Here is a 26,416-nt window from a genome sequence, read left to right on the forward strand (position 1 = left end):
GATTTTGCACCAAGCTATACTAAAGAACACAAAAAGATCTTCATTTTACCTGTCAAGTCACTGGCAGTGAAAGAATTGAGAATGTTCAGCTGTTGATCAGGAATAGGCTCGGGCCGGTTAGAAGTTAAGGCTGAAGAATTTACTGTTCCACCCAGAGCTTCTGTTTCATCTACCAAACGATCCATATAGTCTCTGAAAAACACAACCCAATAATTTTATGACTGCATATCACAGTTAAAAACTAAAGTCACTGAAGTCAAGCCCACAGTACTTACGTAACTCCAGGGTGATGGTTATATCGTTTCTTTCCAAATCTTGTCTGTTGAGCAAAGTAATCATAACGTTCAGATTTCTTCCACATATAGTAGAATGCTACACATTCAGCAACTGTTCTGGTTCTCACCTAATGAAAAAGTTGTTTTAAAAAACAAATCAAAAAATCAAACCCATTTTTTTAGCAACATTTTCCCCCCACTGTGTAACTTGAATCCACAGGTGTTATTTTCTGTCCTCCTAATTATAAAATTCTGAACACTTTTATCAGTGAAATGTCTTTACATTTAATACTGAGGCCATTTTCAAAAGCCCAGGGTTGTTTTTCTTAAATCTTACACTTTTACTGAAAATCGTAAAATGCTAGTATCCTTTATTTTTCTTCAGTGAACTCTCACTGATTCTGACTATAGCAGGGGTTCTTAACCTTGGATTAACCAACCCCTGAGGGGTCCGTGAATAGGTTTCATTGGAATTCATTAATTCCCAAAATCATACACAGTATATGTTTCTGGGGTGAAGGAATGCAGCCTCATGAGATTGTCATGAGGGTTCCATTATCCAAAAGAGATTAAGAACTGTTGGCAAAGGGATCAGTAATCTATAGCATCTGAAATTTAACATGATTTACTCAGGGCTTTCTGCCCACTAATGTGTTTGGCTCTTAGCTCCAACAGATTTTGTTAATAACAACAATAATAAAATGTGACCCTCATCAACTTGGCTCCACACCCAAACTAGGGCTCCTCTAACTATATACAGCCACAAATATGAGTTCAGACATATGGCAAAATTCTTTATCCTTATCCAATAAACACTTTCTCCCATGTTTAATCAGTACCCAATAAAGAAGATTCAGTATCTCTATCCCAATTCCTGAGCGAGTTGTGATATAAGATCACTACTATAGGAACAAAATTTTTAAACCAAAAAATACAGTATACCTTTCAATAAACATCATTAACTATAAGCCTTCACAGAAAATTCAGGCTTCTTGGGGCCACAGACCTTTTCTGTCTTATTCACTGATGTATCTCTAGTGCCTAAAATAATGTCTGGTAAGTGGAAGGACATAATTGTTTATGGAATGAATGGATAAGAGTAAATTTCATAAGTCACGGCAAAACTGATAATTTTGACCTAAAAGGACAAGCCAGACTTCTTCAAAAATGTTTTATCTGTTCACTAAATTTAATACTTCATCTCATCTTTGAGAAAACATTAAGTTTTCATATATACGGAAAGCATGAAACTTTCAACATCATACTGAAAGGCCTATCTAGTCCAATAAGACAAGAAAAAGGAATAAAAGGTATACAGATTGGGAAGAAAGAAATAAAACTCTCTGATTAAGAAAATCCCAGAGAATCAGCAAAAAACTCCTGGAATTAATCAGCACTTATAGCAAGGTTGCAGGATAGCAGGTTAATATACAAAAGTCAATCCCTGTACTGGGCAGCTGCCAAAAATAATAATAATAATAATACACACACACACATACACTCAAGTCAACTGCTTTTCTCTAGTAATGAACAAGTGGAATTTGCAACTAAAAACACAGTATAATTTACATTAACATCCCCCCAAAATTAAATACTTGGGTATAAATCTAGTAAAATATGTGCAAGAAGTATATGAAGAAAACTACCAAACTCTGATTAAAGAAATCAAAAAAGAACTAAATAAATGAAGAGATATTCTATGTCCATGTATACAGGAAGACTCATTATTGCTAAGATGTCAGTTGTTCCCAACCTGATCTACAGATTTAGTGCAATCCCAATTAAAATCCCAGCAAGTTATTTTGTGAATATCAACAACCTAATTCTGTATGGAAAGGCAAAGGCCCAGAATAGCCAACACGATATTGAAGGAAAAGGATAAAGTCAAAGGACTGGTACTGCCCAACTTCAAGACTTAGTAAAAAGTAATCAAGATACTGCAGTATTGGGGGGGGGAAACAGACAAGCCGACTAATGGAATAGAAGAGAGAGCCCAGAAATAAATCTACACAAATAAAGTCAATGGATCTTTGACCAAAGAGCAAAGGCAATTCAATGGAGGAAGAATAGTTTTTTCCACAAATGGTGCTACAACTAGACATCCACAACAAGACAATGAGCCTAGACACAGACCTTACCCTTTTAAAAAAAGTAACTCAAGATGGATTATAGACCTAAATGTAAAACGCAAAACTATAAAGCTCCTAGAAGATAACAGGAGAAAATCTAGGTGACCTTAGGTATGGCAATGACTTTTCAATGCCAAAAGCATGAACAACCAAAGATAAAACTGATTAAGTAGGACATTATTAAAATTAAAAACTTCTACTCTGCAAATGACACTGTTAAGGGAATGAAAAGACAAGTCTCAAATTGGGAGAAAAGATCTGCAAAACACGTATCTGATAAAGGACTAAAATTCAAAATATACAAAAAACTCTTCAAACTCAACAACAAGGAAACAAACCGCCCAATTAATAAATGGGAAAAAGATCTGAACAGACACTCAAAAGATAAACAAACGGTAAATAAGCATAAGAAAAGAGATCATTAGGGAATTGCAAATTAAAACAACAATAAGGTGTCACTAAAAACCTATTAGAATGGTGAAAATCCAAAACACTGACAATACCAAATGCTGGCAAAGATGTGAAGCAACAGAACTCTCATTCGCTACTGGTTGGAATAAAGAATAGTACAGCCACTTGAGAAGGCAGTTTAGTAGACTTTAGTTTTTAAAGGAATTTTAGGTTCACAGCAAAACTAGGCAGAAAGTACAGAGAATTCCCATATACCTCCTGCTCCCACACAGGCATAGCTTCCCCCACTATCAACATCCCACACCAGAGTGGTACATTTGTTAAAATCAATGAACCTACACTGACACATTATCACCCAAAGTCCATAGTTTGCATTAAGGTTCACTCTAGATGTCATACATTCTATGGGTTTTGACAAGTGTATAATGACATTTATCTACCATAATAGTAGCATATAGAATAATTTCACTGCCTTTAAAAATCCTCTATGCTCTGCCTGTTCATCCCACCCTCCTGCCTAAACCCTGGCAATCAGTGATCTTTTTACTCTTTGTAGTTTTGCCTTTTCCAGAATGTCATACAATTGGAATTCTACAGTATATAGCCTTTTCAAATTGGCTTCTTTCATTTAGTTCTATACATTTAAGATCCCTCATATCTTCTTGTGGCTTGATAGCTCATCTTTTTGTCTAGATGTGCCACAGTTTGTTTATCCAGTCACCATGAAGGACATATTGGTTACTTCTAAGTTTTGGCAATTATAAATAAAGCTGGTATAAAAATAAACCTTTGTGTACAGGTTTTTCTGTACACATAAGTTTTCAACTCATTTCGGTAAAAACTACCAAGGAGCAGGATTGCTAAATCATATGGTTAGAGTATGTTTGGTTTTACGAGAAACTGCCAAACTGTCTTCCAAAGTGGCTGTACCATTTTGTATCCTCATCAGCAATGAATGAGAGTTCCTGTTGCTCCATATCCTTGCCAGCATTTGGTGTTGTTAGAATATATTTTTTAGTTGGTTTTAGTAACAATGTTTCTTCTTTCAGACACTGCAGTTCTCACTGCTAATGTGAAACTGAAACATTCTTTTGAACTACAAACCTCTGAACAGCTTGGAAAGAAATGAAAGTCAAGGAAAAATGCAGAAGAATAAGAAAAATATAGTGAATTTAGTTTCTGTGGGTAGGATGTTATGTGAGTATACTATCAGCCATTCCATGAGCAGGCTGTGGCATGTACTAGAAAATTCCAGTCATATTTAGAGAGCTATTAGAAATGTTAATGACAAGGGAACATTAACAAATTGGTGTTTTTCCAATTTAAGTGACTGATAATTTAGTTGCTTATACTCATTGTAACTAGTAAGCAATTTCTCTGCACTTATTTGCCTAACTTACCTTATTCTTCTGTATAAGGTGAAAATCTTTTCCAAAAAGCATGAGTGCATGTTCGAAGCTTCGGCATTCTTCTTCTGTCCATGCAGTCATTCCTTCTAAAAAAATTTAAAACAAAATTCACTGGCTTCAAAACTCTTTTATGTGAATCGCTGATTTACTTTCAGTATGTTTTCCCTGTAAAAGGCCATAAACTCACTATCTCTCACACACTCTCACACACACATGAGTTCTGTATGTAGGAGATTTGTTATGATTACGAAAAGTACACATACTATAAATCTTATCAAATAGCCTAGAACACAAATATAAATACTGCTTTTTTTCTCTGCATTGTGGGATAAGAATTTAGTATTTCTTTATAATTTATGCTCATTTTTGTGATTTTTTTTTTTAAATAGTGAGTATATACCGTTTTTAAATTAGAAAAAAAGGCTATTCCCTTTATGGAGGAAAAATCCTTATTTTAGTTTTACGTGAAAACTGTAAGCTCTTTAATTATAAATAAAGTATAATCAACACATATTTATTTAAAGTCAGTGTATGGAAATAAAAAGGAAATAATAAACAGTCCATGCTATCAAAATACTAAATCCGATTCAACTCCCAGCAGATGTTAATCTTGGTGAATTAAAAACCTACTTGGGGTAGAGACCTGGAAGGTCTTTATAGGGTCATAGCCTAGACTTCAGAGGTAGTTTATTATCCCCCTTTCTCTCTGAAGTGTCTCACTCAATGACACTGGGGAAAAGATCCCCAAAGGCATTCATCCTAGTCCACGATAAAGGGGAAAAATAGTTTGAGTTTTGAGAGCTTAAGGTATTTTCAAAGCAGCAGCTTTTACAAGGGAAACATTTCAACAGACTCTCAACCTGTGAGTTTAATGTACTATTTTCAGCTTTCATATTTTTCCAAGCCATTTATATAATATTACTAAGTATTATTTTCACTCTACATATACTTAATGAAAGCTATGGTGCATGCAATCCATTTATATAATGACAAAAAATACTGAAATAAAAGTTAACACACAAAATGAAATCTAAGCATTGTAAAAATGTTATTACATGATTACTAAAAATATACTTCTAGCAATAAATTCAATGGAATACATTACACATTTCTTTTTTTAATCTTAATCTCCTTTTCATTTCCTGTCTGTTTAAAAAAAAAAAGAAAAAGAAACTTTTTTTTTCAATAAAATCATAAAATCATTCTTTTTAATTACTTTGGATATATTGTCATCTCTGGGGTCTGCTCTGTTCTGTAACTATTTCTTCAAGAAAGTGGAGGTGACAGGGGGGTAACTAATTTGTATTTGAACAATCTCTGGTACGTCTAAAAATAGAGGGCAAGAAAAGGAAAAAATTATTTGCTATGAAAATGAACACAGATCTTACAAAAGTGTTACAGGATTGCTCTGTCCTTTAAGATACTTTGCTAATTCTGATCCCCAAATGACCATCCCCTGTTATTTCCCTCTCTTGAACCCAAGTGTTTTTTACCTTGAGCTGCCTTTCCATTGCAGCAATACCTTTCTATTGCTTCCTTTATATTGTGGTTACACTTGAGAAGTTCATACAATGCCTAGGAAAGAGAAGGAGGGAAAAAAACATTCAATAAAAATTACCAAAAGTTAATACCTGACAGCACAGCACACAAAAAAACATGTTCTCTCAGAGCAGGGCTCGGGTGGGGGGGAATAATCAAGTATACTGTAAAAGCCTTGACAAATACTGGCAGAAATGTTTGCTAATTTTAGGACTTCTGAGGGTATGTCTGCCCAGGCATTTAGTCAATATACCCATCCTGCAAACTGACTCTGATACCCCATTAGTTTGTTCATTCTCACTCTACCTCTCAGAAGTCACCTACCTGTATCATTCTTTTCTTTTTTGTTTTGTTATGTTTTTAATTGCTAGGCCTTCTGAGCTGGGAAATTCCCATTTTAGATGATTTTTTTCTAGTTGAGGAAAATTAGAATTATGGTCTGTCTCTTGATGTCTTTCCTCCCTGTCTTTTAGAGTTTTAATAAAGGGGAGTGGCAGCAAGCCTGGAATAGAAGGACTGGTACTTTAGTAACTGGGATTTATAATGGTCTCAATTATTTTCATCTACTATGAAAGGTGTCATTTTTTTTCAATTAGAATTTCTTCCTACTAAATCTGTTTGAAATTATGAACATAATAAATAGCAGCAGACAGAAGTCAATTGAAAGTTAAATAATAATCCACTTTCCCAACTAAGTTTCAAGGAAGGCAAGGATGGCTCAATATTAGAAAAACTTTTAATATATCAATAGTTTACATTAAAAAACAATCTCGATAGCTGCTAAAAAAGCATCTGATAAATCAATACCCATTTCTAATAAAAAAAGACATGAACTATAATAGTTATAAATAAATGGATACTACCTTGCTATAATAAAGACAGCCTAAACTGAACCAAGCACCAGTTATTATTCTTAATGTAAAAACCTTAGATTACTACTTCCATCAAAAGCAGGCCCCAAATACTATTACTACCAAATGTCTCTGAGAGTTATGGCTAATGCATTAAGAAATGTGATACCAACAAGAGATATAATAATGGTAAGGAAGGAACAAAAGTGTAATTTAATAATGACTTTAAAACTAGAAAACCACCCCATAAATTTATACAGTTATGATTTGTCAATCAATAATAATATTAATAACTTTGTTGAAAGCTAGAAAACCTAAAAGAAGCAACTGAAAAATCAAAGTTTCAAATAGCTTAAGATAAAATTTAAAAAATAATTGGTATTTCTCTATATCAACATTATACAATTATAAATATAACAGAGGTCCTATTTACAACAGCATTAAATATACACACACAAACACACACAAAGGATATTGGGAAATTATATTAGTAAGATGAATGTGATGTTCCAAAAAACAAAAACACATGAATGATTAAAAAAGTCAAGTAAATGGAGAGTCAGATAATGTTCTTGGAGTGGGAAGTTTAATGTTTTAAAGGTATGAATTCTTCCAAAGTTAATTTATAAACAATGAAAAATATCAATGCAAAAATCTAATAGGATTTCTTTCTGACAGCTGACTAAACTACGTTGAAGTTCAGCTAGCATGACTTCTCTATGTTACTTGGGAATTCAAGTTTGAGTCTACCTATTTCTGGGTACACAAGTCAGGATCACTTAGGTTGGGGATACAAAGTGAAAAAGGCATACAAGAAGGGCAAAATGATGTAAAAGGGGCAAAACTAGGAGCATTTAAACAATCCTTAATAAGCAATAGTCCCAGCCCCCATCCCACATGTGATCAGAAGACCTACATCTACATGTATGTAAGTACTTAGCAAATGCTCTTAAATCAAATCTGTACCCTCTTAATAGATATTACCTCTTAATCACTACCTCAATAAAGCTCAAGAATAATTCAAATACCTTTACCATGAAAGTCCAACCATAGAGAATGTCTGAAATAAGTGATGTTACAAGTATAGAATGGAATACATCATCATCAAGAATGAGGTATTAAAAAATTCCCAACAGCAATTGAAGACTAAGTGATTAAAAGAATATAAAATGGCATTTAAAGTAGTATGTGTATAGGAAAAAACCCAAAAGAAAAGACATGAAACTATATAGGGTAGTTACCTCTATGTCTCAAGATTATATATATTTTTTAAACCAGTATTTTGCAAATTTTAAAAAATCTATCAGGAAAGGAGATATACAATTTACACCTAAGAAATATTTGAATTAAATGTAAGAAATCAAGAAGATACTTGAAGATGGCTACTGTTTTGACAGAAGTTGAAGTATACCTGTTCATTGTCCCTTGTGTGTGTTCCTGCAGAAATTTTATCCATTATTTTTTCATTTCCAGTTCTTAATGAGGTCTCAACAAGATATTCCTTAACTTTGCTCTCCAAAACTACATCAGGACGCCAAAGTAACTGGTCTTCATTTTCATACACTGATAAAGAAAATCCCATTAACACATTAAAAATAGTGAACACATTCAAAGAGATACACCAACTTTTCTTTCTCTTCCTTGGTAGGCTATACACTGGGACAAGTAACTAACCTTAAGGACACCAATAATTTGATTGTCTGGCAAGTAGAGTCTTTCACTAGTTCAAAAACTTTTTTAACTTTTATTAAGGGCCAAGGGTTTTCAGGGCCCAGAGAAAGTAGTTTCTTTAGTGGCTGAATTTACTGACCAATCAGAAGGCTTTCAATATCTACTGAAGTCTAACATAAAACCCCATATTGGTATCTTATACTCTTCTAACAAAGGGGTAGAAATAACCCGCAAAAAAAATTCTCTAATTTTCCAACCTCATTGGATTTTCTTTTGAATTCCCTAAATGGCTCTATGAAGTCTCTAGATGTTAAAAATTGTGAACAAACAAACAAAAACAAATAAAACCCAAAATATCTGGTAATAATGACATACCTAAGAGAGGCATGTTTTCCTTTACTGATTTCCTCCCCAAAAGAATTTTTACTTAAAGGAGAAAGTAGATTATTCGAACCTCCCTAGGGAGATTATTGGAACGAAGGGAAAACAGTAAGAGAAGTAAACTTTCCACTACCTCTTAGAGAGACTGATATATTAATAAACGAAATGACTCTAAAACAAGGTTTATATTTTATTAATGCACTCTACCACCTTACTCAAAGCTTCTACTTTACCCAGTAAGTAATACAGATGGTCCAAGTATTTATCCTAGTGCTTCAAGTATGATCCATTCTTCAAGGGTCTAGTAAACACTAAATATAGCTAATAAGAATAATTTATTGAGAGCTCACTATGTACCACAGACTTTTATGTTCAGAGATATATGAGGGAGGCATTATCATTCCCAGCTAGCTGGAAACTTAAAAATAAAGTGTGCCTATGATGCAATAAAACCAACTTTTGAGGAAGTTTCTGGATCCAGTTGCTTTATTCTTTGGTCACTACTGAAATAGGTAAAATAGTTTGGGTTTATTCTCTCAAAAGAAACAGAAGGTATATCTTCCCTTCTGAATCTGCAGAACTGAGAGAATATTGCCTGCATATGTCTGACCTAAGAACCTATAGCTGCTGTGCATGTACTTAGCTACAAGGGTGTGTGTGGCATTTGGGCAGATGGGTGAAGAGGCTGGCACATCTGAAGGACATCAGCTATTATTTGCTTCCTCTGGGACAACTGTCTTCCATCGCTTCAAAAGCAGTTTAGGAAAATGGAGTTGCTAGTGGCTGCCAAGGCTAACGACCCCAGGGTAGCCAGTCCTCCCCTCCTTTAAATGGGAGATGACCTGGCATGGAGGAAAGGAAGAAAGAAGTTGTTGAGAAATGTTGTGTCAGCTGTGCTCCTTCTGTCCTTGTGACTCCACAGGGATGAATCAACTCATTAGGGAAAAGGCCAAAGGCCGATGGAAATATCCCAAATCTACCTAGTTCCTGAGTTCAGCTAGGAAGGTGTAAATGTATTTTTATTTCCTACTACCTTATCCCCTCTAGAGTTCAGAACCAATTACAGTTGGAATCTATCAAAAAATGTGAGGAAAAACTGATTACACATAAATAGGGGCATACGGTAAAAGCAATAGAATCGTTACATTCCACCTCTTGCTCTTTCAGGACTGGAGCAGGAGAATTTCTTCTCGTTTCTTTTTTCCTCAAGAGTTTTCCTTCCAGAGGATTATATCCTTAATATTCTCATTATCTCAGGTAATGAAATTCTATTGAAGCAGGATATTGGCCAAGGTGCTGCACCTTAGGAGGCTCTCCACTATTTTAACAGACACTGAGCACAATGGCTAAGAAGCTCTTGTGTGTAAGGTGAAGGTCAGGCCTAAATATTCTGACTCTGGAAGTTTCCCTGACCCCAAATCTATCTTTGTGTTGCCAAGATTGGTATATAATCAGATATTTAAATAAACATATTAAGTAGTAACTTGACCTACCAAACATTATCAAAATCAAATGCTTTCCTTACCTTTCTCATTACCATCGTACTCTCCAAGATAAGGGGGAATCTCTGCCTGATATTGTAAACCAATCATTATTTCCTACAGGGAAATTTAGAAGTGAAAACAACTTATTAAAAATAAATACTGAAAAAAAAGTCCCAACTCAATCAGTTTCTACAACTCAAAAGAAACTTTATCTTGCAACAACAAAATTATCATAAATCACTTCAGAAATTTTTTAAAAGCCACTTTAGTCCAAGTAGTCTACTAGGTTTTGATGGTGACACAACTGACCTTCCTCAAATCTTCAGGTGAGTTACCACTGTCTGTTTCAACATCTTCAACCTCTGATTCCTTATCACCATCACATGTAGTATTTGCTTAAAAGAAGAAAATTAGAAAGGTTTTACTGCCTATTTTTGCAGCATCTGGGAAGATGCCTGTTATATATTTTATAAAAACGTATTGAATAAATGAGATTAGCATAAATATACTAAACCTCCTACACTATTCTTACAACTGACATTAGTCAAAACGAGACACTGAAGACTCTAATAAAATGTACACATTTTAATTATCACAGTGTACTGTTAAATAGTTTAGGAAGTAAAAAAAACCACTGTGGTCATCTTTAGCACTGGAGTTCTGATTACACTAATCCAGAAGGAGATACAAAGACCAGCACATTAAGTCCATTAAAATTGTTTCTGCACACACACGTGAATTGTATTTGAACTTAATTCTTCCACCATAAAAATACCTCAAAAATATAAGTGAGATTGCACATAAGAAATTATTTCAGTCCAAAACCTTTTTAATATTACTGATAAACATAAGGGACAATACCAAGAACTAAAAGAAAAAACAAAAAGAATTAAATGAATCACTTAAAATAAAAATGCTTTTTGAAACTAACAAGATTTCAGAATTAGGAGACCAAGGGCCTTTTAACAGAAACCCAAAAATGTCTATAAAATTTCATGGCTGATCTAAGACTGTTACCATAGCAACAAATGAGTCTTGGAAAAGAAAACAGCTTCACAAAACTAAATGAATGTTTCAATGTTTAAACAGCATATTAGTTCAACTCTATCCCAATAAAAAGGTTATAATCTTGATCAGATATAATTTTATCTCAACTATGTAAAACACTTAAAATATTCTGACATAAACTTCTGAACACAATAAAATGTACTCAAGCTATACTCACTGTACTCAAGTATTAATGGTACTATTAATCAGTATAATTGGGTTTCTTACATCGTAAAGGCCTTGGGAAGAAATCAGAAGTTTCATGGGAAGTCACAGATGGTGTCAGATCATCCGCAGAAGACTGAGTTTCCTCATCATCACCCGACAACAGGTCTTTTGCTATTTCCTCCTGGAAGAACAGGAAGGCAGTGCTAGAGTTAGAAATGATTACCTTTCATCAATTAAGAAAATGTCCTTTTGTAACACATGACACAATTAAGAACTAGTTGAAACACCCCTGGTTTTGAGAGAAGTAAATGTGAAGTTCTCCTATAATTTACTTCATATACATAAATATTTCATAACATTTAATATTTAATTATATATAATATTTAATAATATACTACTAAATAACAATAATAAGTGCATTTTTTATATACTTATAACAACAATCACCTAATTTGTGTGTGTGCAGAGAGTTTATCTGAAGCTGCAGGCTAATTTTTAGTGAATTTACAACAAAAATAATCTGACTTCTAAGTGGTTAACAATTATACTCACTATTTACAAATAAAATAAACAAACAAAAAAACAAAAAAAGTCTCCAAATTCCACTCTTCCAACAATTTTAAAAGTGCAAAGTCCGACTAATGAACAGTTCTGACTAGTGACATAATTTTAAAAGAAGCAAGTTTGAGTTAATTTTTATATAAGTATATAGTCATCCTTGTGCTTGGTAAACTCAATAAATATTTGCTGAATGACTAAGCTCATTAGGGTCTGTGGTACATGAATATCACATTTGAATGAAAAGTGGGAAGAACATAACTCACAGGAAGAGGTTCCAAGATGTGGATTCCTCTCCCTGTCTGAGATGTGAAAGGCCAGGAAAGCTTCCCAGGGATCTGTTAGCAAAGACCATGGTTGTGTGAAATTTTCCTCAGCAGGTACTAAGCTTCCCCACTACCAGCCTATGTTAGAAATGTATCACCATGGCCTTGGCTGCTGTGGCTGCTGTTACTCCCAGAGCCAAGAAAAGAGACCTTCTCTCCAACCACTCCAGGCCTAAGCCAGCTTGGTTTGAAGGCTTCTGGGGGATTTATTAATCAATGCATTCATGTGTTTACGTGATCAAAAGAGGTTAAGGCAAAAATCTAAGTTTAGATACAATGTGTCTATACAGAAAAGATGAAAAAATTATGGGAAGATACTCAGGCATGCAAAGTATTATGAAGCTACTACTATTCTTAAAATAGTGTGATCAAAGCCAAAGTTTAAATCAGTCACCAAAATAATAAGAGCAATGGGTCAATAAGAAGTTTACATTTCATAATTATAAAATGCTTACAATGAAGGGAAACACTAACAAAAACAGTCAATGGTAAAGGATCCTGAATTTTTCTTCTAAATGCTTGTACTTACTTTGTCTAGTGTCATATCTGGTAGTTCATCTGCAAGTTCACTTGGAGAGCTATTTGCACTGGAACTGGCAACTGCTGGAATTGTAGATTCATAGCCATAGAATGCCAGTAAATCTTCTAGAGGCATGTTTCCTTCCTATTCAAACCAGGGCACAAATATGAACTCGGTAGATGTCATAATACTGAACTGCAGGAAAACTGTGATGCTCTTAAGCTCATAAAGCACATTACCAAAACAGCAGTACCAGTCAAAGCCAAGTTTTAGTTTTTCTTTTTGTATCAAAAGACAGGACTATATACCTAGAGCTATAATTAGTGCACGGTATTAACAAAAGCATAACAACACCTTAGGTTTTATTTTCCAGCATTATTTTACTTTTTAAAAAAATCCATAAATATTTGCTTTAGTGCAGACCTTATTTTAGCTTTCATATTAGTATAAAGATTTGTCTTGAAAACATTTCCAATTAATCAATCAATAATGTCATGTAATTTACAGCTTGTTTCCCTGCCATTAAGTTGGCCATTTGGTTTATTCTTCATGTTAAGTAGAAGATACCTTATAGGAAACCTTTACTGAACATTTACTACAACTAGCAATATTTATATATTAACACTCAAAGCACAATTATCCTTTTATATTCTTACTACTATACCCGAAATTTTATACCAGTTTTTTTTAATAGCCATCTGATGAAGACTGTATTATTGTTACCATCTTACAGGTAAGGAAACTGAGGCTTAGTTCTTGGTTGGAATCCCAGTCCCCCAAGTTCTTATTCACTGCACTGCTTTGATTAAATTTCATGCTCTGGCTCCAGTGTTGCAGTGTTATGAATTCCTATGCCAAGCCACATAGTGACACCCAGTCACTGTCCCCCCCAACCCCAACTAACCTATCTGTAAGTAAGTGCTACAATTCCTTTTAAAATATATTTTAACTACTAAAGTATATAGAACTATTTATAATCATTCACATAACTTCAAAAAATATACTATTCCTGAACTAGTTGATTTGTTAAATATTTTTAAGATGTTTGTGTCCATCGATTAAGAGATTTATTTTTAAAGCTTGTTTATTGGTTTAGTTTTCCTCTTAAGACAAAATACGTAAGTAATGAAGCAAACAGCATGAAAATGCCAAAGCAGAGTGTGCAAAATGTATCCACCACTGACCACAATGTGAACTAAGAAGAGCCAGTGTTGGTCCTAGAGAACCAGCTGGCCATCCACAAGGACCCACAAGGCACACAGGCTCTGAGGTTTCCCCAAAATCTCACCTTCACCTTTGCAAGTACGGAACTTACACATTTCACTGTGCCTAACTGAAACAGATCGTGCTAAATAAACTTAGAATAAGATATATGATGATTTATTAAAAATTTATAATTTATAAAAAATTATAAATTTGCAGTAGGAGACATACACCTTTTTAATGACCACAATAATCATGTCACTCATGAAATCCTTTCAACTTGGGACTAAAATCAATAAAAAATTGCTTTGGGAGCATGGAGTCAGGACAAATTGGTGGATGGTCAGGACAGACAGATAGAAGTTCACCCACACCATGGTGAACCTCCATTAATCATTCTTCTCCCAAACAAAAGAACCCCTCGAAGGTGACCAGAATCAGGTTTAGAGTCTTTCCAAAGCCCTATTCTTGCTCCTTGCAGAGATCATGTAGCCCATTTCCTTTGGCTCATATTGGTTATAACATAAAAGGTGATTGGGTTACAGCCTTTGCCCAACACCTGCCAGTAATATTTCTCTATAACCTCACAGTTTTAGACCCCCTCCTTCAGCTGGGGAGATGGCAATTTTCACTTATTATGCACTACAATCCACCTTCCCATCATTTACTGGGTCTACTGGCTATGGATATACAAATGAAATTTACAGAAAAATCACTCCTCTCAAGGAATTCAGTCTTAGTGAGAGAAACTAAAGTTAACAATTATAATGTGATGGGGGCTGTACTCAATTCTGGAATTAGTGCTATGAACTTGTGAGTACAAAGTAGGGAAGACCTACGCCCTCGGAATAACGGTATGGGGTAGGAAGGTGCACACAGAGGGCAAAGATTGAGCTAAGACTTGAAAGACAAAGAGGCTTTTGACAGATGAGGGCTGTGACCCAAGGTTGCATGGACCATCATCACTAACACTGGCTGAGCACTGACTGTGCACCAGGAGGCCACTGTGCCAGGTGCTGGTGTGAAACACAGGCCTTTCCCTTCTACATCTTACAGTTGGGAGGGGCAGAAGGGGAGAGGGTACTGGCAATAACTGTCAATTATGAGGAGTGCAAAGGAAACAATTAGGGCCCTGAGATACAGAGTAACATTGGGAGTCTACTTTCAGAGGGTAGCAAGGAAAGAAAGTCAATGATCTTCAGCTGAGACCCAAAGTCTGAGAAGTGGCCAGTCCCATTAACATCCCAGTCAAAAGAAATGACACACTTGAAGACTTTAGGTGGTTTCCAAGCCAAGTGGCCAAAGCTCAGTGAGTAGAATGAAGAGTGGCTCAAGAAGATAATGGAAAAAGAGGCAGAGACAGATCACAAAGGGCCTCACAGCCAGGGAAAGGAATGCAGACTTTATTCTCAGGGCAATGAGAAACCGCTGGAGAATTATAAAAAGGAGAACTATAAAAGTGGGTGTTGCGGGTGGAAAGATACAAGAGAAGCAGGGAGACCACTTAAGGAGCCTCATGCTGGGTCAGGGTAGTGATATAGACATGGAGAAGTGAACAGAAGAGATATATTTTGCAGTGGAATCAAACAGGTTACCGGACGTGGAAGTGAAAAGGCGAGGGAAGGACAACTCCCCAGATTTCTATTTGAACAACTGCTTAGATGGTAATAACTTTTGCTGTGATAGAAAAGACTAAAGGTAGGAAAGGCTTTTGAAGGAAAAAAATTAAGAGTTCTGTAGAGGACACCAGTTACATTTGAAAGGACTGTGAAACATCCAAGTAGAAAAGTCAAGTTGGCCAGGAGCCTGCAGCTCAGAGAATCAGGCTGGGCTAAAGATATAAATCTGGCATTCATTAGCATCTAGATGATATTTAAAGCCACAGGAGTTGATGAGCTCACCCACGGAGAAGGTAGGGAGAAAAGAGAGAGATCTATGCTTTATTAGAAAAACTTTCACACATATTACCCTACAGGCAATGGGGTATATATCTAAAAAAATCTTAAACATGATTTGCATTTCGGAAACAACATTCTAGGGGAAGTAGAAAAATGAGAGCCTGAACTGAGGAAGAGAATTATTTGAGCGAAATTTAGGGAAAAGAATGTTTCTTACTTACCTGACAGAGGGAATGAAAGTAACATAGAAGTCCAAATGGATTGCTGGATTTCTGGCCTGAGAAGTTAGACAGCTATAGCACCGTTATGAGACAGAAACACAAAACAAGCTCTGTGGTGGGATGGTAATTAATAATGAGCTGAAGGTGAAAGCTGAAGCAGTGGGTTTGGTGAGATCACCCAGAAAAGACATATGAGAAGACAAAAGCTAAAACCCTGGAGAACACCATCATTTAAAATGTGGGCAAAGAAGGGAAAGCCCATAAATAAGACCAAGGGGGACACTGTAGAGAAGTACAACTAGGAGAAGGAAGGATTATATAAGTTAAGGAAGTGTAGAGAAACCAGGGATAGTCACTTGTCACTGGGTCAAATACTAAAGAGAAATCAAACAAGATAAAGACAGACAAGAATTCTTTGTATTTGGCAATCAGAAATTATTGGTGACCATACAGTGGGGTGGAAAACGCCAAACTAAGGACTGTGAGGGGAGAAAAGGCATATACATCCATGAAAGCTGTCTACAAAAGAATGACTGATGGCAACACAGGGTCAAAAGAGAATTTCTTCCAAATATGAGAAATGTGTGAGTAGGATGCTATGTTAAATTTTTTTTAAAAAAAGAATTAACTAGGGCAGGGGGGAGGGAATCTAGGGGTTAGCCTGGGATATGGCAGCTACTTTTGGGACAGGAGGGAAAGAAGGAAGTATGACCGCTACTTCTGGGACAGAAGGGAATGAATATAAAGGCAAAGTTTGTAACTGTGGAGGAAATAGGAGGCTCCAGCTAGACACTCATGAAAACCCCTACTTTCTCCATAAAGACATGAGCATGTTCATTTGTTGAGGGAGAAGGTGGCCACCTTAGTGGATACTTCATTAATAAATTCAAGAGATGACACTGGTGGCTGGTGGGTTGGTGCTGAAACACAAAGTATCTGTACTAAATTTTTCAAGCAAACCTGGAAAAGGTGAATCCAGTCTCTGAAGCACTTCACAAACGAGCGTTCTATTAGAGCCTATTAATAAAGCACTCATTCCTTTGAAGCTTAGGAACAATTTTTTCAAAATTGAATTAGTAAATCTCAAAGTCTCTAAGGATCTGTGGTGGGTAGATTAGAAGTTTGATCTACCAGCCTATTCCAGGTATAAGGATTTTTCTCTTCTGTCTTTCTCTTGGGTATTTTGTTGAACCTATTTAAATTTTAAGGCACAAAGTTGAGTCTAGTCCCCTTTATAAATAAACCGTTTTGTAAGCTGAATGGTTTTCATATAAGGAAGAGTACAAGATTTAGGAGCAGAGGATCCACTAATTGCTAACCCTTACCTTGGGCAAATCACCTAACCCCTCTCACTTCCACTTCTCATCTGTAACAGTAAAATACCACCATTTCCTTGATCCTATGATGCACACCTCCACACATTAGAAATCAGGATCCATCCCATAACCAATGAAGAAATTTCACATAGTAATGTTCATCCCCACCCACAGCTATGCTATTTCTAAATCAGTGGTATATCTTACAGTCAACAAGGCCTCTGAGCCAAGGAAATAAAGCCAATACTCGTCTGACACACCTGATAGCACTGCTGGATGGGTGAAATGAGATTGTCTAAGTGAAGTGCAGATAAATTTTAGTAACTAAAATAACACCGGTCTGATACTTTAAAGTATGGGTTGCAAAACAACATACATATAATTTTTTTAAATGCTTTAAAAAAAAAAGGAAGAACCTGTACTAAAGTCTAAGTGGTAGAAAAGGTGATTTTTTACTTTCTCATGTATTTACGCTTTTCTAAATTTTTGGAATCTTCTCACAATGAACATCAGGTGGGAAATCTGTATATTAATAAAAGGAATGATAGTAACTTATTAAAAAGTTCTACCTCTAAATCTGGGACTGTTAAATTAAAAGTTCTCAGAAAGTAATATGAATAAATTAAAATATATAAAGACATGATATAAACCTTATTTTAGAATGTTTAATAACTAAAATCTAGTCACTTAATCTATACTGTATACTCACCAAAGAGCTACTATAAAAAAATTGACTTTGTACTCATTTTCCGTAACATATGCTGTACTAAAAATCCGTAAGCGTGAAAACACACACCATATTTACAGTCAGCAAACATCCAAGTTTATTTACTATGAGCATAAAAATTTACTTATAATTTTTGAAAATAAACATTAACATCAAGTCCCTAGGACTATTAACATGTACTAATACCTAAGTCGCTATTCCAATAATAAAAGATTAATAGAATACATTACTTTAAATTACATGAAAATATTCAAAACATAACTTAAAATTTCTTCTAGAGATTTAGTGACCCTTAATTTTTATATTTATAACTCTATGTACTGTGTCTTTTATTCATTTTCATGCTTCATTAACATCAATAAAGAATAGAGAATACATCTACACAATTACGCTTTACTACAGATAAGAGCCACAGATCAGAGGAAGGGGTCAGTCAGTCACTCTTAGAAGTAGCTCCTCTTGTCCATCGCTCAATGAGAGAAGGCTTAGCCTTCTGGTTGGAGACAAGACTCTTGGGTCTTCTGTAGAATTTGTTTAAAGATCACCCATATTTTTCTGTCCCAATTCCAAGAGTGTGATAAAATGCTAAGAAGCAAAACTGTCCAAGTACAGAGAAGAAATATTTAAGGGTCTATAATTTTTCTGGATCTACAAACTCAGTGATAGATATTACAAAGCAAAGATTTAATTACCAGAGTTTACTAAACAAAATGAAAATCATAGGAATAGGGACTAGGTATTTCTGTGAATAGCTAATTTAGTAAATCTTTGCTCTTGACCATTTTTTTTTTAATCTTTTTTCCTTTTAACTCACTAAACAGATCAAAGCAGCTATCACAACAATCTCTGGCAGAAAAAAACCTACAAATCTGAAAAATAAAATATTACCAGCCCATAAAAATCTCTTCCAGATTACCCACACTCAAGTGGTAACAAAGTTAACACAGCAAACGAAATCTAGTTCTTACTATTCGACTAACAAATGACTATTTATATGGCTAAAATGCAATCTGACACATTTTTATCAAACATTTTCTCATATAATTTTGTAACTAGACTGCTGTTGTGTAACAAAACACTTTATCAAGGAAGGCGCTATGAGAACACCTGGTACTTTCGTCCCACGCCCACAGAACACACCCACAACAGAGTTCTGACTTAAAACTACAGAAGAGAAGTATGGTCTACTCTAAGACGCCTTCCCTCAACTTCCACACCAGGCTAAGCATCTTTTACTAAATATATATATACCCTTTCTCCCATAGCTCTTACTGTCTACCTCTTCCATATTTCTTAGTACTGTTGTCCCTCAATATCTGTGGGGGACTGGGTTCCATGACTTCCGGCGGATATCAGAAACCACAGATGCTCAAGTCCCTGATATAAAATGGTATAATATCTGCATGTGAGTGTAACCTATGCACATCCTCCTGTATACTCTACATCATCTGTATATTACTTATAGTACCTAACACAATGTATGGCCCTAGACCTAACACAATGTAAATGCTATGTAAATAGTTGTTATACTGTATGTGTTAGGGAATAGTGACAAAAAAAAAAGTCGTATATGTTCAGAGCAGATGCAATTTTTTTTCCCGAATATTTTTGATCCATGGTTGGTTGAATCCATGGATGCAGAACCTATGGATATGGAGGGCCAACTGTCTATCATACTAAAAATCTTTGCTGCCATTTGTCACCTTGCATTAACTAGACTATAAACTCCTAGAGTTCAGAGATATTGTCAAATTGCTCATTTTTGCAATCCCAGGACCTAACACAATCCTTGGCTTTGTGATAATGTTAGTTGGATTGTAATTCTCAATTATTCTAGGCTACTCACTCATAAAAGGTAGGAAGGAACTGCTTGAATAAAGCCAAGGCAGAGCTCAAGACTCTTGGGCATCTTTTCTCAGCAACAGGCAACATTTTATCATCACCCCCGAAATGAGCAACAGGCAAAAGACTTTCCTTCTTCTGTCACTTGAGTATTTAACGACAATTTTAGTTTTATATTCCCAGATCTGTTTAGCTTTCATAGGAGATATTTATTTTAAGTGAATAAGTCTAACTGCAACTGTGTTGAATTAATTGGTCAAATGAATGAACATGCTTAGAAAATTTCAGGTCTACTGGAGCAAGCCTGGGGTCTAGGCCCTGAAGAATCTGCCTTCTGTTTCCCTGTGTATTAATATGAAGGAAAAAATGCAGTAATACCCACCCCTGTCTCTCAAAGATAGTAAGCAGAGAAGATTATATAAAAATGTGCTTTGCCTTCTGCAACAAAAAGAGGAATGAGAATTCAGAGGATTAGTATTATTCAATATTATTCCTGAAAGCTTTTGTTACTATAGGCTGATTAGAACTCTTCAAATAAGTTTAATATACAGAGTATAATCCTATAGTTTTTCAAGGTGACCCCTATGGAGGCATCTCTCTATAGTCCTGGTATACATGCATGTTTAAAACACAGTTCATTTGACTTTATATTGACTTTGGGTTTAAAAAGTTATAAACTGGGCCGGCCCCATGGCTCACTCAGGAGAGTGCGGTGCTGGTAGCACCGAGGCCCCAGGTTCGGATCCTATATAGGGATGGCCGGTGCGCTCACTGGCTGAGCGTGGTGCAGACAACACCATGCCAAGGGTTGCGATCCCCTTACTGCTCAGAAAAAAAAAAAAAAGTTATAAACTATACTCACTCCTGCCAACTCTTTAAAAGATGACTCAGGGGAAGGGGATGGGATATAACTAACTTACATTTAAAAAATAGTAAAACTTTTTTCAATTATCTCACAGTATTCTACCAAATTATAAATTATTTGAAGAAAAAGACTTCTCCTTGTATCTACTACAGTACTTAGTTAAACTCAAGTTCGACTCTCAGCAGAATAGTGTGCTATAATGGAAAGAGGGCTGGGCTAGGATTAAGAACTGAGTTTAGTGTTTCAGTTTAGATTCAGTTCTCTATACCTCAATATTCTCATGTATAAGATAACTAGATGTACCTACTTCACTGTGCTGGTATGAGCTTAAAAATTAAGTTAACAAATATAAAATAATTTTGAAAAATTAAATGAAAATGTATTTATTAGGCTATTCTCCAAAATAATGAGAAAACTGGTGACATCAATAAAGGTTAGGTCAAAAAAAAATGATACTGATACTATTTTTATTTCAGGTAGACTGTGAAATAATTTATAATAGAATTTCAAAGTCTTTACTACCAGTTTCTGTTAAAATACTAGAGTAAATCCTTTACCTTTTCTAAGTCTTCAATTTCAGAACTGAAGTTTTTACCCTCATCCATCATTTCCTCTTCTTCAAGAGTTCTTTCATCATCATAGTCATGGACCAACATCTCAGCAGTGGGGTCAAAATCATGATCCTCAGAAGACAAAGACCCAACTGAAATGAAACAAACTGAATCACTTTATACATTCACAAGGCTATTTACAAAAGAAAATAAAAATTGTGTTCTTCTGCCAGTCCCTTTTAATGTTTATATGTGGGTTTTGTTAAGACTTTACTATACACTTTACAGGTTATAAAGTATGACCATATTGTTCTGAAAATATATCTAAATAAGCAAAAGAACAAGGCAGAGTGATTTATAAACGCTTTTTACAAAGGGTGCAGTCCATGAGAAAATAACTTATAGCAGCAACAAAGTGATTTAAATGGCGTGGTCTTAAATAAACAAATAGAAAAGCAGTCAAACTTGCTCATCAGTTAGTTTAATTCATTTGTCTAGAAGCAATAGTAAAATGTCAGAAGAATTAAATTTTCATGAATCAAACACTTCACAAGAATTCACTATACTAACACTTCACGGGAGAATATAAAGTTTAACCAAATTCTAATCCTCAAATAAAGACATGAAACACAACCTAAATCTAATTTATAGAATAAATACAAGTTTTTGTGAAGCAGCTATATAGCAATTCAGATTTTTAAAAGCACTATATCACTTTACATATCTAAAACAGTATTTCAGTCTCCTCAGTGTTAATCAGACAGACTTGAAACTGTAAGACTGTGCTTTACTTTGTTTTTTGTTTTTGGCGGCTGGCCAGTATTTGGATCCAAACCCTTGACCTTGGTGTTATAACACCATGCTCTAACCAAGTGAGCCAACTGACCAGCTGTACTTTGGATAACTAATAAAGTTCTTAGGATTATGTGAGGGTAATATAGAAAATCCTATCTTAAGGTTTTGGAAGATACATCCCATTGCAAGTTGTTTTGGTCAATTCATACTTGTTTATACAATTCTAATGCTTTTTAATAGCAAATATGAAGTCAACAGGATACTCTAAAAACCAAGAGAAGAAATAAATAAAATCTATAATCCCAAGAGAATGAAACTGAATTTATGAAAAACGGGATTTTTTTTTCCATTTGTTTTACCCTAGTATCTAGTGCAATTAGACCAGTGACTCTCAGAGCAGTGCAGGAAAGAAGTATCAGAATCTGGGGGTAGGGGAAGGAAGAAGTGGATGGAATCATATCCAACATAAAAAGTCTGGTCTGTTTTTAGTCAAATTATTTAATATCTTAAATTTTCAAACATTGAAGGACAGTGCAAGATCATTACCGAAACAATGAACTAGGCCAAAGATTTTTCACTATGGAAAAACCATAGACATAATTCAATAGATTTTATTCTGAGTTCAGAGAACTCTCATTATTAGTCTTTAAAATTATACAATTTCTATTAGACTTAATTCTTCAGGAGGTTTACATTATGATGTTATCTCTTTAATGCTGAAAAATTTATCTGCTCACTCACAAACCTGTTGAAGTATATGTGGTTTGACTTAATTTTAAAGAGAAAGATGAATATTTATTAATTAGGTCAAAACCAGAACATCTCAATTACAAATTTTTTTCCGAGGAATTCCTGGAAACGTCCATGGTATGCCAAAGTGTCAGGGATAAAATAAATACCACCTTTTCCAGCTCTTTGAGAGTAGAGCTCTGCCCTCTTTTGTTAACCCCATATCACTTGGCATGGCAGGCTTCCCCCTTAACATGGAAGGTATTCAATAAGAGCCAGAAATCAAAGGGCCTGAGGTCTACTCTCGGCTTTCTGGAATCTGAGGCAAGTCATTTAAATTCTCAATTTAACTCCAGATTTTCATTCATAAGATACATAGGGTTGACTGAAATGACCTCAAGTCCCTTCCAGTTCTAGAATTCTCTTTAAAAAGTGGGAAATTGATTAAAAACAGGTTATAAGTCTTTTTAGACATCAAAATTACACTGTCTTTGGGCTTTTTATTTAGATTGCAACTTCTGGAGACAGTGAAAAAGAAGACGACAGCAAAATGGAAAAATTCCATTATCATCCAGATGTTTGGCATCATGCACATAAATATTCTTTTCTTGAAATCAGTTATAACAAAGAAATATTTGTCTCAAAATTAGTGATTTTAAAACAATTTTTAAGTGTAAAGATGTAGACAGCTATTTTTAAACTATTTCTTCTGCTTGGTGTTGATTATTTTTATAACACCTTAAATGATAATCAAGTGAGACCTTGAAAGTTGACTAAATACAAAAAAGTAACATTGCAAGGAAATGGACTGTTCACTCTAAGATGATACATTATAATGGAATATTTGAGAGCTCATCCACACTCCTCTACTAACTAGGTGACTATCAGTACAGTTACTTAAAAGTCTCCTCAACTGTAAAATAAAGGTGTTGGACTAGTTCAGAGGCGCTTTTCCCGGAGAATTTAAGAAGAAAAAGAGGCAGTCAAGAGAGGAGCTTGAAAGGGGAGGAGAAATTGAAACAAAGATATCCTTACATTTTAGCACATGAGGAAAGGTCTTCGCCATGGACCAACTTCAGGGGTTCCAAAACCCCCAAACTGTGTGTATTATATGTGTATAATTGTGTGTGTTTATGCATATTGCAGAGTTCTAAGGAGAGAGTTCCTTGTTTTCATCAGATCTTGACAGGAATTTATGACCTCAAAAAGGTTAAGAAACATTGTACTAGACATTCTAAGGTTGTCTCAACTCAAACATCCGTAACCACCGCTTTTCTATGCCAAACTTGGAAGTTCACTTTTTTGTTTTGGTTTAGTTTCTGATTAAGGTATCTTGACCTAACTAGCAATTTTCAGTTTTAACACAATCTGTACACGTTTCTCAACTATGAAAGAGACACAAAACAAGGGAAAATGGGGAGTTACAGTCAATAATCTGAGCAGCCACAAAGTTTTGAGAGTCAATCTCATGAAGAAAATGAAATTAAAATATAAACTTCTAAAATTGGTGTAAAGTTGATTTAGGATTAACTGTTTCAGGCTTGGAGGAAAAAACAAGATACGTGAAAATTAAAGACATATTAGTTAAAAGAACACTTGTCTGTTAGCAGCTTTGTAACAGGTACTTTTTCAACATGAAGGTAAAAAGAAAAGAGCACAACTGTTCCTTCCTCCAACAACTTAATTACCAAATGCACACTGAAACTCTTAAAAACCAATGATGAAAAACTCGCAGGATGAATTTTTGTGGGGAATCTTTTAGCAACAGATCTTTAAGCCCCCAACACCCGCTAGGATCCACGGAAAAGGTAAGAAAATAGGACAAACCTGGGCTCGAACTTCCAAAAGAAGCCTAGGAGAGAGACAAGAAAACGTGGGGTTAGATCGCGCAGCCAGAGAAAGAGACGGCGCCGGCAACAGGGAGCAGTGGAGGCGGAGCCGAGCGCTGCTCCGCAGTTGCCAAAAGTGCAAGACATAGCTTCGTTCCAATCGCTCCCGGCCCCTTTCGGGCCCCCACTTGGCTGCCTCGCCTTCCTCCCCGAGTCCCCAGTGTACAAACTCGCAGACCCCGGACGAAAGCAGGAGTCCAACAGGCAACTCCAAGCCGCTTCTCGGATCTCAGCAAGTTACAAAGCGGAGAAGCAAAACCCAGAGCAGTCGGCTCGAAGCATCAGTCTCCCATCCCCGGCATCTCGGGAGTCCCCCAAATCCCACTCGGCTCTCTGCGTCCCCAAACAAGTCCTCGAAACGCAACACCCTTTCCCGGAAGGGAGTCGCTCTCCCAGCACCTAGTCCGCCCCCTGGGGCCCGGGAGCCTCAACTCCTGGGCTGTCTTCTTCCCCGAAGCGTAGGCCGGCTAGAACCGGACAATCGTCCCCAAACCAAAGCGCGAGCCCCCCATCTTCAACCGAGTCCACCGACGCAAACCCTCAGTCCCAGGGATGCTGGTTGTTTCCAAGGCGTTCAGTCTCTCCCCAGACCCGCCCGCGCGCCCCTCGCCCCAGCGGGCTCCTGCGAGGGGCTCCCGCCTTGCCACCCCCTCCCCCCAGCTCACCAGTCCCGGGGGAGATGGCCGGGGGCAGCTTCGCTCGCCCAGCCTCCCTCCTCCAGCCCAGACGAAAGTGGGGCTATGGAGCCGCTCTCCTGGAGAGGGCGTCCAGGGTCTTGTTCTGCCCCCTTCACCCCATGAGCCCCCGCACCTCCACGGCTGCGGGGCGGGGAGTCCCGTTCTTCTCCCGCGAAGCCCGGCTGTCGCGCATCCCGCTCACCTCCGCGCCCCGAGCAAAGTGGAGCGAGCGGCTCCTCCGCGCCGCAGCCCGGGCCCGGTGGGCAGGGGGCACGGCGCGCTCCTCCCGCAGGGCAGTGGCGCAGCCCGCTCCCCGCTTTGCAATCCGGCCGCGAAGGGGGGGGCTCAGCCGGTTTCCACCCACCCCGGCTCCGGGAGGTGGCGCGGAGGCGCCGGCGGCCCGCGTCAGCGGCCGGAGACACGGCACGGCGCCGTCCCCGAGCCGACGCTCCCTGCTGCCGGCCGCCGCCTCCGTTCGACCCCGTTGCCCGGGCCGGAGTCGCCGCGGCCTAGTCCCGGAGGGAGACCGCTCCCGCGCCCGCTCCCGCCCCCCGGCCAGCTCGGCCGCGGCCCGCCGCCGCCCCGGGACCCCCGCACCGCGCGCCGCCCCCCGTGGGGCCACGGGAAGAGCCCCGGATCCCCCAGATTGGCTCGGGGGCCGCGGGGGTCTGCCGGCCGCCCGCTCCAGCCCGGCCGCTCCTGCCCGGTTTCCCTGCTCACCTCCGCCATATTGGTACCTTTAGGGCGAACGAGCAGCGCCGAGCCCAGTCCCCGGATGGGGCGCCTGAGCCAATCGCAGCCGCCGCCGCCGTCGCCGCCGCGGTCCGCCCGGCACCCGCCCGGCGGCGGAGGCGGCTCGGCCCCTTATAGGGCAGGGCGGCCCGCGACGCCCCCGGCCCGCTCGCACGCCCCTCGCCGCGCCCCGCGCCCGCCC

General features: G+C 37.4%; 1 protein-coding gene across 1 annotated transcript in view; it reads right to left on the bottom strand.

The window, feature by feature from the left end:
* Positions 1–26,208, bottom strand: part of MIER3 (MIER family member 3) — a 30,260-nt gene extending 4,052 nt beyond the window's left edge. The window contains exons 1-12 of the mRNA XM_063086792.1: positions 26,203–26,208; positions 24,744–24,768; positions 21,399–21,544; positions 12,779–12,913; positions 11,426–11,546; positions 10,460–10,545; positions 10,192–10,264; positions 8,026–8,177; positions 5,718–5,799; positions 4,216–4,310; positions 276–403; positions 50–192 (exon numbers count right to left, since the gene is read on the bottom strand). Coding sequence (XP_062942862.1) covers positions 50–192; positions 276–403; positions 4,216–4,310; positions 5,718–5,799; positions 8,026–8,177; positions 10,192–10,264; positions 10,460–10,545; positions 11,426–11,546; positions 12,779–12,913; positions 21,399–21,497 — 1,114 coding nt within the window. The 5' untranslated portion in view covers positions 21,498–21,544; positions 24,744–24,768; positions 26,203–26,208. The remainder of the gene's footprint in view (positions 1–49; positions 193–275; positions 404–4,215; positions 4,311–5,717; positions 5,800–8,025; positions 8,178–10,191; positions 10,265–10,459; positions 10,546–11,425; positions 11,547–12,778; positions 12,914–21,398; positions 21,545–24,743; positions 24,769–26,202) is intronic.
* Between the last annotated feature and the right edge of the window lie 208 nt (positions 26,209–26,416).

This window comes from Cynocephalus volans, chromosome 2 (genome assembly GCF_027409185.1).
Source record: "Cynocephalus volans isolate mCynVol1 chromosome 2, mCynVol1.pri, whole genome shotgun sequence".
Taxonomy (NCBI): domain Eukaryota; kingdom Metazoa; phylum Chordata; class Mammalia; order Dermoptera; family Cynocephalidae; genus Cynocephalus; species Cynocephalus volans.